We start from the raw sequence: 14,070 nt of genomic DNA, 5'->3' as shown, positions 1-14,070 counted from the left end.
TGTGGCGTGAGGTATTGGTCCTGATGGACCGCAGCCTTCTGCTGGAGGGGCGTGACTGAAACAGGGAGTGTCCAGGGTGGGAGGAGTCGGCCACAATCTTCCTCGCTCGCCTCAGGGTCCTCGAGGTGTGCAGGTCCTCGAGGGTAGGCAGATTGCAGCCAATCACCTTCTCAGCAGTACGGATGATACGCTGCAGTCTGCTCTTGTCCTTGGCAGTGGCAGCAGTGTACCAGACGGTGATGGAGGAGGTGAGGATGGACTCAATGATGGCTGAGTAGAAGTGCACCATCATTGTCTTTGGCAGGTTGAACTTCTTCAGCTGCCGAAGGAAGTACATCCTCTGTTGTGCTTTCTTGATGAGGGAGCTGATGTTCAGTTCCCACTTGAGGTCCTGGGAGAGGATAGTGCCCAGGAAGCGGAAGGACTCCACAGTGTTGACTGGGGAGTCACACAGGGTGATGGGGGTGAGTGGGGCTGTGTTCCTCCTGAAGTCCACAACCATCTCCACTGTCTTAAGAGCATTGAGCTCTAAGTTGTTCTGGCTGCACCAGGTCGGCCGCTTCCCACCTATAATCAGACTCGTCTCCACCAGAGATGAGCCCAATAAGGGTGGTGTCGTCCGCAAACTTCAGGAGTTTGACGGACGGATGACTGGAGGTGCAGCTGTTGGTGTACAGGGAGAAGAGCAGAGGAGAAAGGACGCAGCCCTGAGGTGATCCGGTGCTGATGGACCGGGAGTCAGAGACTTGTGTTCCCAGCTTAACGCACTGCTTCCTGTCAGACAGGAAGTCTGTGATCCACCTGCAGGTGGAATCAGGCACGTTCAGCTGGGAGAGCTTGTCCTGAAGCAGGGCGGGGATGATGGTATTGAAGGCAGAGCTGAAGTCCACAAACAGGATCCTGGCATAGGATGCTTCGGAGTCCAGGTGCTGTAGGGTGAAGTGGAGGGCCATGTTAACTGCATCGTCCACAGACCTGTTGGCTCTGTAGGCAAACTGCAGGGGGTCCAGTAGAGGGTCAGTGATGGATTTAAGGTGTGCCAGCACCAGGCGCTCAAAAGACTTCATTACCACAGAGGTCAGGGCGACGGGTCTGTAGTCATTATGTCCTGTTGGCCTTGGCTTTTGGGGCACAGGGATGATGGTGGAGGACTTGAGACAGGCTGGCACATGGCATGTCTCAAGGGAGGTGTTAAAGATGTAGGTAAACACCGGAGACAGCTGGTCAGCGCAGTGCTTGAGGGTGGCTGGAGAGACAGAGTTATCAGTTATCCTTTAGAGCAGAGCCAATCAAGACACAACAGTCTCTTAAACGGGGTCAAGTAGCTAGAGATTTACATAAAAATATAGATTGGTATGTAATTATCTTAACATGATGGATGGTGTTCCTGGTAGGAGTCTTTTATGATTTTACAGTGAAAGCCTCACTTCTGGTGTAACATGTTTCACAGCACAATGCTGCCCTCTAGAGAGCATTAGTAGTACTTCACCATAATCAGGAAGATCCACATTCTGGCACAAACGGATACATTCCATCAAGATGGGTGTTACTCTACCAAGACTGTTGTTGTTAGGAGTTGAACATTCTTTTAAAACTACATTTGGAAAGTGTTCAGGTCTAGATGGTGTTCCTTAATGGAATACCTTAAATGATCTCCGGTGAACTATAACAGGAAGGGAGAGGGAGACAAAGAGGAAGGAGGGTCTTAATCAACATTTCTTTATTGCAGAGATCATTTCAATATGCTTGCATACACCTGAATACTGAACAGGATAACATGAAGGTACAATGATGGTATTAGAGGTGGCAGAGATGTGAACGTCCAGGTGTTGAGCATTGACAAAAGGACCAGAATTTGTTATCCCATTTTTCACTGTTATTCTACCTGTGGTGATGTGCCTGTCTTTAAGGGTTTTCAGCAACCTGGGGAAGATAGCAAAGTAGTCCACAAATCACTTTTACAATGGAAAGAAACAAAAAAATGAATGTAAGAATTGAAGCAGCTACTTAGTCTTGAGTTCCTTTTGCTGCCAGACTTCATTGAAAGCTTTTTTGTTTTTGTTTTTAACAACTAAAAATAACTCCAAGTGACAATCAGGTAAAAAATAGTTGAATAATATGCCATTCTGATTTATTGTTTCAATAGTTATGTATAAGTGATGATGGCAGAAGATGAAGTTCATTTTTAAAAACAACCTTAATATTGACTGGCATTTATGGTCATATTCTTTGTTGTTTTTACAGAGCCGTTCAATACTTTTTAGATGAAATCAACAAGACATTGAGGTCTCTCCTTCTTCAGGCTTAATCAAACATGGACTACATTTTCATTTATATATATTTTTTACTGTGGCCTTGTAGCTACATTACTTCTAAATCAGAAATATTACGCTTTTAGAATTTGCATAAGTTACCAATTTCCAGAACAATTACCCACAGATATTAACTTGGTAATTCTATTACTCAATTTGATGCACTGTAAAAACTAAAGTGCTACAGACATTTGTATGTTCCCGATGAGCGCTGACATTTTCATGGCATTGGCCAAAAGGCATACAAGTCAGCAGGCTTCTTCCAAAGAAAGCACGCTCCTTTTCTAAGGATTTACATAACTAAACCAAGACCGGGTAAAGGTACAGTAAACAAAGTGTGGGTACCTTTATTTCGAAGGACTGAATTCAGTAGACGTGCCAGAACTGTATTTTGGAAAGTCTGCATAGTCTTTCAATTTGTGTTTTCACCAGAGCCCGTCTTTAAAACACGTTTTTTGAGTTCCCCCACTAACATCCCTGGATCTATAAGACTTTAAGATCGCATTCGGCATGCAACCGAAATTGAACCGGTACAATACAATGCAACTAAACCACATCAGTAGGTGGGGAATGTGACTAGTTCGTTTATCCCTTATCAAGTCATACCATGTATGAACATACATGATTCATATATGCAGAATGTATATGAATATGTGTTTTTTTAGAATCCGGAGCCTGGTGCTGCTTGGTTGGATCCTGGTTGTTTGGTGAGACAGTCCTCGGTCACCCCTTGAGAGGCCAGTTCTGACAGTACATTGTCCAGGTAATTGGGGTCCGGGTAGCCATGGCCCGACACGTTGGACATCATCTCCGTCTTGTGGTGGATCTCGTTCCACACCACTGTGTCACGTTCGCCTGTGGTGCTAGAGGTTCCCACGGTGAAGATGAGGCGGCGGGTCCACGCCACCTTCAGCAGCTCCAGTACCTGAGGAAGTACAAGGAGGAGAAGGGAGTAGAAAGGAGAGAGAAAGATGAGAGAACGGGAGCAGCAGGGAGAGAGAAAGGGAGAAGGAAGAGGGGGAGAGAAAGGGAGCAAGAGGAAAGGAAAGGAAGCAGGAGGGAGAGAGGAGGTTGAGGAGGAGAGAGAGAAAAGAAACAGGAAGAGGAAGGGGGTGGGAGGAGGAAGGAGGATGAGCAGGTGTTGGGCTCAAACAAGCCTGTGTGAGTACAAGTTGTCCCCTCAATAGAAGCCAACGTCAAAATTGACTTGATGCTTATTTCATCATTTCTTTCATCTTCCATATCAACCATTACTGCATCTCTAAGTGCTATTCATTCAGATATTAGCTGACTTGTTCAGAAATGTGCTGTTTCTACATTCACTGATTCCCATTGGGAATTAAACATTGCAGAACCGTTCTTACATCTGTCAGATGCAGCTTTCAACAAGTGGAACACAACCCGGCTTGCGTGTTCTGGATTACCGCAAAGACTGCGGCCTGTGTTCAGAAGGGTTTTATTACTTATATTATTGTTTTTATTGATTTTATGTAAAGCACCTTGAGCTGCAATTCTTGTCTGAAATGTGCTATATAAATAAAGTCTTATTATTATTATTAAGCCTGGCAGAAAATCTGCCAACATTGAGAGGCCTTCAACAGCTGCTCTTAACACATTCACAGAATTCAATTAGCAACTGGAGTAAAGTGTTTAGAACACAGACATATTCTGTGTACTTAATTTGTCACTGCGGTGGTACATAAAACACTGACATTTTGAACACGCATTACATTTGGGTGGAGGGAAGGTGGCAATATTTCTGCACCTTTTGAATGATTCAAGTTATACATTTTGTTCAGTTTATACACATTCGGACTTGATGTGTTATGGGGTTATTTAGGAGTGTTATGACACTTTCAGGGGTTGTGTGGGAGTTGAATGACATCTTGAGTGTGTGCTTACCTTTCTACCCTTGTCGTTGTCTGGAAGGAAACAGAAGCGTGGAAAGCCTCTGCAAGTGTAGGGCTGACCTGGGTTAGGGTGCTCTGGACCCTGGATGGACAAAAGAGGGGAGGGGAAGTGAGACCCAGAGCTGAAAATGGACATGGATGTAGGACGCCAAGTCAGAGCTGGAGTGGGACACGGAGGTAGGACAGGGGACCAGGCCAGAGCCAGAGAGCGACATGGTGGTAAGACAGGGGCCAGGCTAGAACAAGATCGGGTTCTGACCTGTGTTCCAGGGGGTATGCTGTATATGATCTGGATGATGCCGTGGTCTGGGTGGCCGGGGAGGGACTGGGACAGGCTGTAGATCTCCATCTTCCCCTTGGGCTGAGTCCCTGTCTTCTCCCCGTAGATTGTCTTGCACGAAGGGCACTGGAGGCTACCGTCCTTAAGACACAGTGAACCAACCCTATGATGCTCAGTTTTTCCCTCTCCACGTAACCACAGCAGTGCACCAGCATTATTGCATCAGTTTCTTTATATGTTTTATATATGAGCAGATTAAATAAAATCATTGTGGAAGTCTGGTGGACTACCTTGGTTCCGTTGTTGTACATGGCCAGCATGCAGAGCATGTGGAAGGTGTGTCCGCACTTGGTGAACTTCCCCACGGCGGCGGGGGGGATGGACGGGCCCCCGCCTTCGGAGGCGGTGTCATAGCCTGAGGGACAGGACAGGCGGTCCATACAGATGCTGCAGTCCTGGACAAGGCACCGGAATGAGATTATGAGCAATAGGTTGACTTTGGCGGTGGTGGGGGGATTCTGTCTAAATCCAGACGTTAAATTCTCCACAGAGGTTAGATTATAAACATTGCTTGTTTGTCTTTGAATGTAACAGAACAGAGAATCAATGTACAGCTGATAGTGCTGAGGAGGGATATTCAGAATAGTGTTGAGGAGCAGGGGGGAGGAGGGGATATTGAGAACAGTGTTGAGGAGCAGGGATGAAGAGGAGGAGGGAATATTGAGAACAGTGCTGAGGAGTAGGGGAAGGAGGAAGAAGGGATATCGAGAACAGTGTTGAGGAACAGGAAGGGATATTGAGAACAGTGTTGAGGAGCAGGGGGAGGAGGGGGTATTGAGATGCGCACCTCGTCCTGGGCCGAGGCTACTTCCTCCATGTAGCGGTGAATAACCTCCTCTGGTTTCTGAGCCATGGCTGGGGGAACAAGATACAATGAACACTGTTGGAAAACTGCCAGGCACACACACACAAATCGAGACACAGACCACATTCAGAATTGGATGCGACTACAACGATCAGGCCGATGACTAAACCAGATGAGGGGAGGAAAACATATAGGGGGACCTTGTCAACTCCCTTGTTTTCCTGATAGGAGTGAAACGGTTGTGTTTTATTATTAACAATAAAAAATAAAATACAAAAGGAAGCAAACAATGGATGTTCTAAGTACTTGACACACCTTCATCACATACTACTACTGTACAAGCAGCTACTTCCCTACTAGGGAAAATCTGTATGGTGCTAGGGCACTTTCAGATGTGAGATCTAATGTGAGCTGACAGGACAAAGCACCTTGCAGTTTAACAGCTTGACAGTCAAGGTTGGAAGGAAAAAGAAAGAGGGGTTAGAAACTGACTAATCCACCAATCCTCTAACCCTAAAAAATCATGCACACACACAGTTCCTCACTCTTACAACCGGAGTTTGTTTTGTGAGTACCAGTTTGTTCTAGAACAAGATAACGGACAAGCAGTAGGCCTAAGCAGTCAGTATTTCTCCATAATACCTTGTGTCATTACCTGAAAACTGGTTTAGTCGATAAACTGTTTGGCTCATTTGAGGAAAATGTATGTCAATACTGCAGAAGAAGGAATGCAAACTGATGTAGTGTGAATATGAATTAAGGCTCATCGATGGATTATGGCAAGCAGTTGACAGACAACAACAAAGCAATTGAATGCAGTAAGAAATTTGGCAAAAAGAAAAGCTTTTGTAGCCCACAGAGAGAAATACAAACACACTGCCTTTTAAGTCTCTTTGGATGAGGAGAAACTTTAAGGAGGCAAATATTTTTGCTTCAAACTGCCAATCATGTCTGGGGAAGTGGCAGATTCCATGTAGGCTAGATAGAAATTTAGAGTTTTCAAAGAGTTTGGACCTACTGTAGTAAAAGTAGACACAAATTTATGAATCTTACATTAAATGCCATTCCATTATTGAGGATATTTTTTCTTTTCTTTTTTTTTTCTTTCTCCTGTCATTGAAGTCTCCAAAGAAGTGAGCCAGGCATGTAAACAAGAGAAACTTTTTCTCAAACAGGCTGGCCATGAATCAAAAAGGGAGAGAAACACGGTGAGAAGCACAAGTTAGGGGGCAGTGGAGGCTGGGCTGAAGCAGCAGATGGAAGGGGGGGATGACCAGAGGAGGGTGGCGTAGCTACCTGTCCTGTGCTGCCTCTTTCCCCTCCTAACGGAGCTGTTGCTGGGGTTTTTGCTGCTGGTGCTGTTGGTGTGGGGGAAGAGAGGAGGAGGAGGAGCTTGCTGTTGCTGGGGGAGGGGGGCACTGGTGAAGCGAACTCCGAGCCCCACTGCTGACATCAAAATGGAGGCCATGCCTAGAGTGGTGGGGTTGGTGGAGACATGCAGCAGGGAGGGGGGGGGGGGGGGGGGGGGGAACCAAAGGGATGAGATATGCAGGAGACAGCAGTGACGGAGAGAGTGCCAGGTACTAGGCTGGGCTGGGGCTTGCATCTGGGAAGAAGCGTGAATTCATCCCTAACAGATAACCTGGTAGGTTACATAAGAGTTATGCGATAAGGATACTAATTAAAAGGCATTGATAAATATGAGCATATGCCGTTATAACAAAGCACCTTTTGTCAAAATATGGGCCAGCCTAAAGAGAGAGAATATATTTAATGCTGGTCAGACACGCATACACATAACATTCTGACGCCATGACGACAATAGAGGAATTAACCCTTAACAAGGCTTCTCCAATCAAGCCTGTGAATTGGAAACTGAAACTTTGTGTGGCTTTCCATGACTGATACAGCATCAGTCTGCATATATTCCAGATACAGGAAGGGATAAGCCAGCTGTCCACAGATGTACAAAGAGGCTTGTTCCTTAGACAGTGACAAGGCTATTGCCATTGACTTTACAAAGGAGCTTTATATCCCTGGTAGACAAAAGCGTTTATGACTGAAATCAGTCTGTCACGTCTATGGTTCCAAGGTGACTAGCCCACTGTATGTTCAAGGAAAGCTGAGGTACTTAAGCAAAGATAAATAAATAAAAACGCTGATAGAATGTTGACTGAAATTATTCAATTTGATGAATGTGTTTAAGTATTTTACAATACGTTGCTCTCGATTCACACTGACACTCACAAGACAACTTGCCATCTTCTTAAAACACTATGCTTTCTTTTTCCATCCACTACAGAGTAAAACGACAAAAACAAAGACATGCTATGAAATCACGTACGTGATGAGATACAGAGATGCGAAATTAGGATACAGAGACTTCCGAGACATAGCATGTTCTGAATGAGTTCTTCAGAAACCTCTTTACCTGCTAAGGCTGAGCTCACACTGGTGGATCCATTCAGCTGCACTGGGATGGCAGGGACACTGTGGGAGGACATACAGGAAACAGGAGATTAATGGAGGCGAGTGACACGCAAAAGGTAGGCATTAGAATCTCTGAGGATGCCACAGGGTTTGCATGAAAGGAGTCGCCTATTATATTGGCTGAATAGCAGATACACTATTTGATCTTAGTGTATGTGTGTAATGAGACCTGGCTCGGTTTAAACTGTCCTCAAATACTGATTCAGTGTTTACAGAGGCTGCAAATTTCAGACATATTCCAATGTTGACAAATCTCATAATACCATCCAAGATACTTCTACTGAGCAAATGAGCAAATGACATACAGTCATTTAAGAGCATACAGTGCATCCGGAAAGTATTCACAGCATTTCACTTTCGGGTTCAAGTCCGGGCTCTGGCTGGGCCACTCATGGACATTCTCAGTTGTCCCGAAGCCATTCCTCTGTTATCTTGGCTGTGTGCTTAGGGTCATTGTCCTGTTGGAAGATGAACCTTGAATCGATGAGCTTTGGACCCAATCTGAGGTCCAGAGCGATCTGGAGCAGGTTTTCATCAAGGATGTGTCTGTACATTGCTGCATTCATCTTTCCCTCAATCCTGAATAGTCTCCCAGTTACTGCCACTGAAAAACATCCCCACAGCATGATGCTGCCACCACCATGCTTCACTGTAGGGATGGTATAGACCAGGTGATGAGCGGTGCCTGGTTCCCTCCAGACATGACGCTTGGCATTCAGGCCAAAGAGTTCAAGCTTTGTTTCATCAGACCAGAGAATTATGTTTCTTATGGTCTTAGAGTCCTTCAGGTGCATTTTGCCAAACTCCAGGCAGGCTGTCATGTGTCTTTTACTGAGGAGTGGCTTCCATCTGGCCACTACCATACAGGCCTGATTGGTGGAGTGCTGCAGAGATGGTTGTCCCCTCTTCACAGAGCTGGAGCTCTGTCAGAGTGACCATCAGATGCTTGGTCACCTCCCTGACTAAGGCCCTTCTCCCTGATCGCTCAGTTTGGCCGGGCAGCCAACTCTAGGAAGAGTCCTGGTGGTTCCAAACTTCTTTCATTTATGGAAGATTCAAGTTTCAAGTTTTTATTGTCAGGTGCACAGAACAACACAAGGTCAAACTGGGGACTGAAATTCTTGGGACAAGACAACGCAAGCCACCTAGCATAAAATAAAACAATGGGGATTTGAACTTATGAGCATAAGGTTACAAGTCAGTCTCTCTATCCTCTCTGCTACACACCAACTGTTGAGATTTTATGAATAGAAAGGGTAGAGTATTAGCTTTTTATAGGATATTGAAACTCTTCGAGTTGATCTCTTTCCAGAATCTCAGTCAATGCACAATTAACAATAGTGATGTGGGCAACGGGGCTAAGCAGAGCTCATGTTGCTAGGGTTAGGGTCATCTGCTTGCGAGAATAGCTTATGATAGTCCAGCAGCTGACTCTGGTCCCATTAAACTACACAACATGCACAATCAGGGTGACCAACAAGATTATATTAACTAATAAACAATAACATTACAAACATCTAACTGAACGAACACAACAACTGAAATCCCTCGCACGGCTGTTGTAACCAAACTATTTTGGTTATCTATCTGTGCTCTGACTGCGTGATATGAGTATTAGCTTTGGTCAGCTTTGGGACAAAGGTTAAGAAACGGTTGACATGTCAAGGTAAAATTGCATGAAATTGTATTTCAGAATGATGTCATCCTGTTTAACTAAACGGACAATCAAAATTATGACATGCCCAAAGGCAGTGGCTGGATTGGAACCTGTGACCTTGCAGGACACTGTTTCAACCCACTGAGCTACCGTCAAAGCTGAGAATATGTGGTCAGTTACTGTATATAAAAAAGAAGCCGTTTCTCCTGTAGCACGCATTGTTCGAGTCGGCCAAAGTTTAAACAGCTGTAATTCAATGATCTTTTGACATATCAAGGTGAAATTGTGCATGGTACTTCAGAACGATGTCATCCTGTTTAACTAAACAGATATTCAAATTTAAGACAGGCTCAAAGACTATGGCTGGATTTGAACCTACAACCTTAGACTTTGCAGGTCTTTGATTTAGTGACACAAACATATTGAGGCAATGTGGACAGTTACATAAATACACCCCTTTCAGCCATTTTGTATTTGATTCAACTGTCTTAAGGAACGTAATCTGTAAAAAATTTCAAGTCAATTTGACCTTTTGTTTAAGAGGAGATCGATTTAGAAGGTTTTCCCAAATTATCACTGTACAGGAAAATCCATCATGGCAGACCTTATGAAGAATTTGAGCTATGGGGTGGAAATCACTTTGAAAATCGGACTTTAGGGCGTGGCCTGTGGCACCCCCTACAGTCGAAGGTGTCCCATATTTGGTGTGGGGGTACCCACTCGGATGTAGTATCAATGTGCCAAATTAGAAAATTTGTGACCAATAACATGTTGAGTTATTGTGGTGCAAGGAGAAGATTAATAATAATAATAATAAAACTAACAAATACAATAGGTTCCCTCCTACCGGAGGAACCATAAAAACATCCTAATATACAGAAAAGTATGCAATACACAATGTACTAGACCACATAATGACCTATACTAACCTTATAGACCTATACTAACCTAGAACAGACCTATACTAACCTAAGACATGGTGGCCACTGTGCTCATTGGGACCCAGATTTCTGCCTCGATACAATCCTGTCTCTGAGGTCTACAGAGGTCTACAAACTTCATTGCTCTGACATGCACTGTCAACTGTGGGACCTTATATAAAGAGGTTTGTGCATTTCCAAATCATGTCCAATCAACTGAATTTACCACAGGTGGACTCCAATCAAGTTGTAGAAACATCTCAAGGATGATCAGTGGAAACAGGATGCACCTGAGCTCAATTTTGAGTGTCATGGCAAAGGCTGTGAATAATGTGAATTTGATTTTAATAGTTTAAATATGTTTTTTCCAATTTTGGAATAGGCTGTAACATACAGCATGTAGAAAAAGTGAAACGCACTGAATACTTTCCAAATGCACTGTAGCCTTGCATAAAAAAATAAAAATAATTAAAGAGTCTGTTTTTACTTTCACCTTATGAACAATGGGAGTCTATATACAGCCTTCCTGGTCTACATCAGAACATGACCTCAACCCTCTGTGCTGGCTCTCTCTTCCTGGTTTCCTGTAGTGTCATATTATTCTGCTGACACATCTTTGTTCAACAGCACCCAAGAGACGCAAGCATGAAGGACAAAGACATTCAGGAGAACACCCTCCCCTCCATGTTCTGTCACGTCTCACAAAGATGATGTTTCTTTTTACAACATCATTGCTTTAGTGCCAATATGAATGTTTCCATTCTGTTATGGTCTTGTACATCTCATCAATGATGTTTTCTTTGATACAATAAAACAAACTAGCATTATTTGAAGAATGTGAACCAGATAACCAAAAATAAATTAAGGCTGATGCTGACACAAAGGCCTGTTTTGAGGATCTAAGTGTTATAAAATCTATCATGGTTATGACACAGGATTTCATTTCCCCTGGTCCTCCCATGCGTTAACACCATACAGCTAGCAGGGGGCACATGGTGTTACAATAGCAGGAAGTGTGTGAGACGTACTTGCTGACGTAATGTCACCTTTTAGCTGACCTACTGACCGGGGGGGGGGGGGGGGGGGGCAATCCACAAACAACACAAAGGACCATACCTTACAATGTGTGCGCTTATGCGAGCACTTCAAGGTAATATTACACTTCAAGGTAATATTTCCAACCTATTTATACAATACATTTTAGTTATATATGGAAACAGTCAAATGGGATCTGTATGGCCCACAACTAAATATGTTCTGGCAACTGCCAGAATATCTCAACTATATCAGTCTTACAGTAACCTAGATGTAACCTAACTACAGTGATCTACATGACAGGAACTTACCTCAAGCCATTGGCACTACTGCTCGGGTAGGACAGGGGCATTCCATGTAGATGACCAGAGGGTGTCGGGGGCCAGGGACCTCCCCAAGCCATTCCCCCGACAGACAGGGGCCTTCTGGGATACGGTGAGTACACAGAGGTGGGGTGGGCTCCAGTAGCCCTACCCTGGCCCTGGAGGCTGGGCCTGCTGAGCTGCCCGGAGGAGAAGGAGTGGCGCGAGCGACTGGGCATTGGGCCTGTGCTGCTGTGGCTCAGACACTGATGACAGGAGCAGGCAGGGCCAGAGTGAATGACCGAGGTGGCCAAGGCTAGTGGGTATGGGAGGTTCCCCTGCCGACGCACCTGCCGTCTAAAACCTGTGCCCTTGTTGACCTGGGCCAGAGCTGTGAGGTCCACTATGTAGTTATAGCCATGAGAAGCCAGGTCGGCAGTGGCCTGCCGGGCCTGGTAGCTATGCTCTAATAGGATCGAGGTTCGAGTCTCGTACGGGGTCCAGCCTCCTTCGTCATTGGCCCACTCCCAGAAGACACCACTGCCAAGGCCAGAGGACTGGGCAAATAGTGTACGACGTACAGACCGCGTCTTTCCTAAAAAAAGGGAGAGCATTGAGTAGGTTAAGTGAAAGACACCCTATTCTTCGTTACAAGACCTACTTACTCAATGTCACAGTGAAAGGTAACATTGTCAGCTTTTTTCCCTGCCCACTTTCTGAGCAGGTGTCATTCCATTGAACCATGGGCACAAAGGCCTGTTAGCTACAAAGTAGTTCAAGTTTGTTGTTTTTTTTGTCAGGTGCACAGAACAACACAAGGTCAGACTGGGCACTGAATATATGCTAAAATAAAATTAATATTTATATTAATAATAATAACCTCCTAATATTAAAATCTGCTAAATGACTAAATGTAAATAGTATGCAATATACAATATACTAGACCTCAATACACAATGACCTATACTAACCTTATAGACCTATACTAACCTTATAGACCTATACTAACCTAAGACAAGACCTATACTAACCTAAGACAAGTGGGGTACAGTACACGGTTTCCAACCTGCTCGTTTAATTCCTGACTCACCTCTCCACACGAGCAAATAATAATACCCAAGTTGGGTAGCTGGTTTGCTAGCAATGGCTGTCAGTGTCAGCAAGAAAGTATAATTAACGAATCTGCATTTTTTGTATGGGACACATAGTTGACAAGACTGGTAGATTGCTTTTAAGTGGTACCTTGAAGTTAATGTGTAACAAAATCTAGCTAATTTGTCTGATTTAAAGCAGGCAGCCTAGCTCTATAATATATGCTAGCATAGCAAGATAGCTCACAGTTGTTGAAAACAACAGTGTGCTAACGTTAACTGGCTACAACAAAAGCCCGTCATATCCTGACACCAAGTGAAATGAGTTGCAAAATACAGCTCCGGTAGTATGATATGTGGGTAAACATACCTGTATCCTGGCGGAACTGTTTTAGGCTGGGTATATCTATGAGATAAGGCGACAAGCTGGGGTCTGATTGTCCGAGGCAGATGCTGGTGGAACCAGGTCCCCCACCTCTGTGTCCCCGCGGAGAGGAGAAGTATTGTTCGATGTAGCCGCTCACCTGGCCACTATACGGTCTCCAATACCCAAGATCATCTTGCCATTCCCATACCACGACCATAGGCTGTGACTGTCCAGGTGCCCCCGAGGTTGTGGTGGAGACAGAGGGACCATTTATGGACCCGTTTATCCCTACACAAGACCCAGTGGCTGTGGCCATATCAGCCGGCTAGCAGTGCGTCAAATCCAGATAGCCAGCTAATGTAGATTAGCTAGCGAGCTAGCAAGCTAAACAGTTTAACGTTAGCTCACTTTTGCTTTAGGGCTAGCTTAAACTATACGCCCGACCTTTCCCCGGTTCTGTTACATCCAACCCGAAGGAATAGTTCAAATGTTCCAGGCCACAACGCTTGCTTAAGCTAGTTGATAAAACCCCTCCGCCCCAGTCTTGTGTAGATAAACACGTCGTCTGGCTAGCTGGTAGCTTGCATTTTCGATCTTGGGTTGGGAGCTTCCTGACACTAGCTTGCTAGCTAGCTTAACTAGCTTGGCTTGTTATAATGCCCCATACTAAAATATTTCTAAACCACCTATATTTACGTTAAGGAGTCAGACAATCAAACAAAGTACCCGAATCCATTTAGCCAAATAGAGGAATCCCAGTTGGCCATATCAATTGGCTAGTGTGTTTTGATAGGTGCTGCTAGCTCTTCCGACATAACTGGTCACATCTCAAAACATCAGT

General features: G+C 44.6%; 1 protein-coding gene across 2 annotated transcripts; it reads right to left on the bottom strand.

Moving 5' to 3' along the window:
• Positions 1 to 1,705: 1,705 nt before the first annotated feature.
• Positions 1,706 to 14,062, bottom strand: dtx2 (deltex 2, E3 ubiquitin ligase). 2 transcript variants are annotated; one of them, XM_067257673.1, is made up of 9 exons: positions 13,233 to 14,062; positions 11,781 to 12,366; positions 7,799 to 7,857; positions 6,664 to 6,837; positions 5,350 to 5,417; positions 4,793 to 4,957; positions 4,482 to 4,643; positions 4,215 to 4,304; positions 1,706 to 3,237 (listed from the first exon to the last, which is right to left on the bottom strand). In XM_067257673.1, the coding sequence occupies exons 1-9, from the start codon at positions 13,543 to 13,545 to the stop codon at positions 2,974 to 2,976; spliced, it is 1,881 nt and encodes a 626-aa protein (XP_067113774.1). In that variant the 5' UTR covers positions 13,546 to 14,062; the 3' UTR covers positions 1,706 to 2,973. The 2 variants fall into 2 exon arrangements, with proteins under 2 accessions (XP_067113774.1, XP_067113776.1); XM_067257675.1 differs by lacking the exon at positions 6,664 to 6,837.
• Positions 14,063 to 14,070: the final 8 nt, after the last annotated feature.

The sequence above is a fragment of the Osmerus mordax genome, chromosome 19 (assembly GCF_038355195.1).
Source record: "Osmerus mordax isolate fOsmMor3 chromosome 19, fOsmMor3.pri, whole genome shotgun sequence".
Classification (NCBI taxonomy): Eukaryota; Metazoa; Chordata; class Actinopteri; order Osmeriformes; family Osmeridae; genus Osmerus; species Osmerus mordax.
The sequence above is the reverse complement of the archived record's forward strand: the minus strand, read 5'-3'. Positions and strand labels throughout refer to the sequence as shown.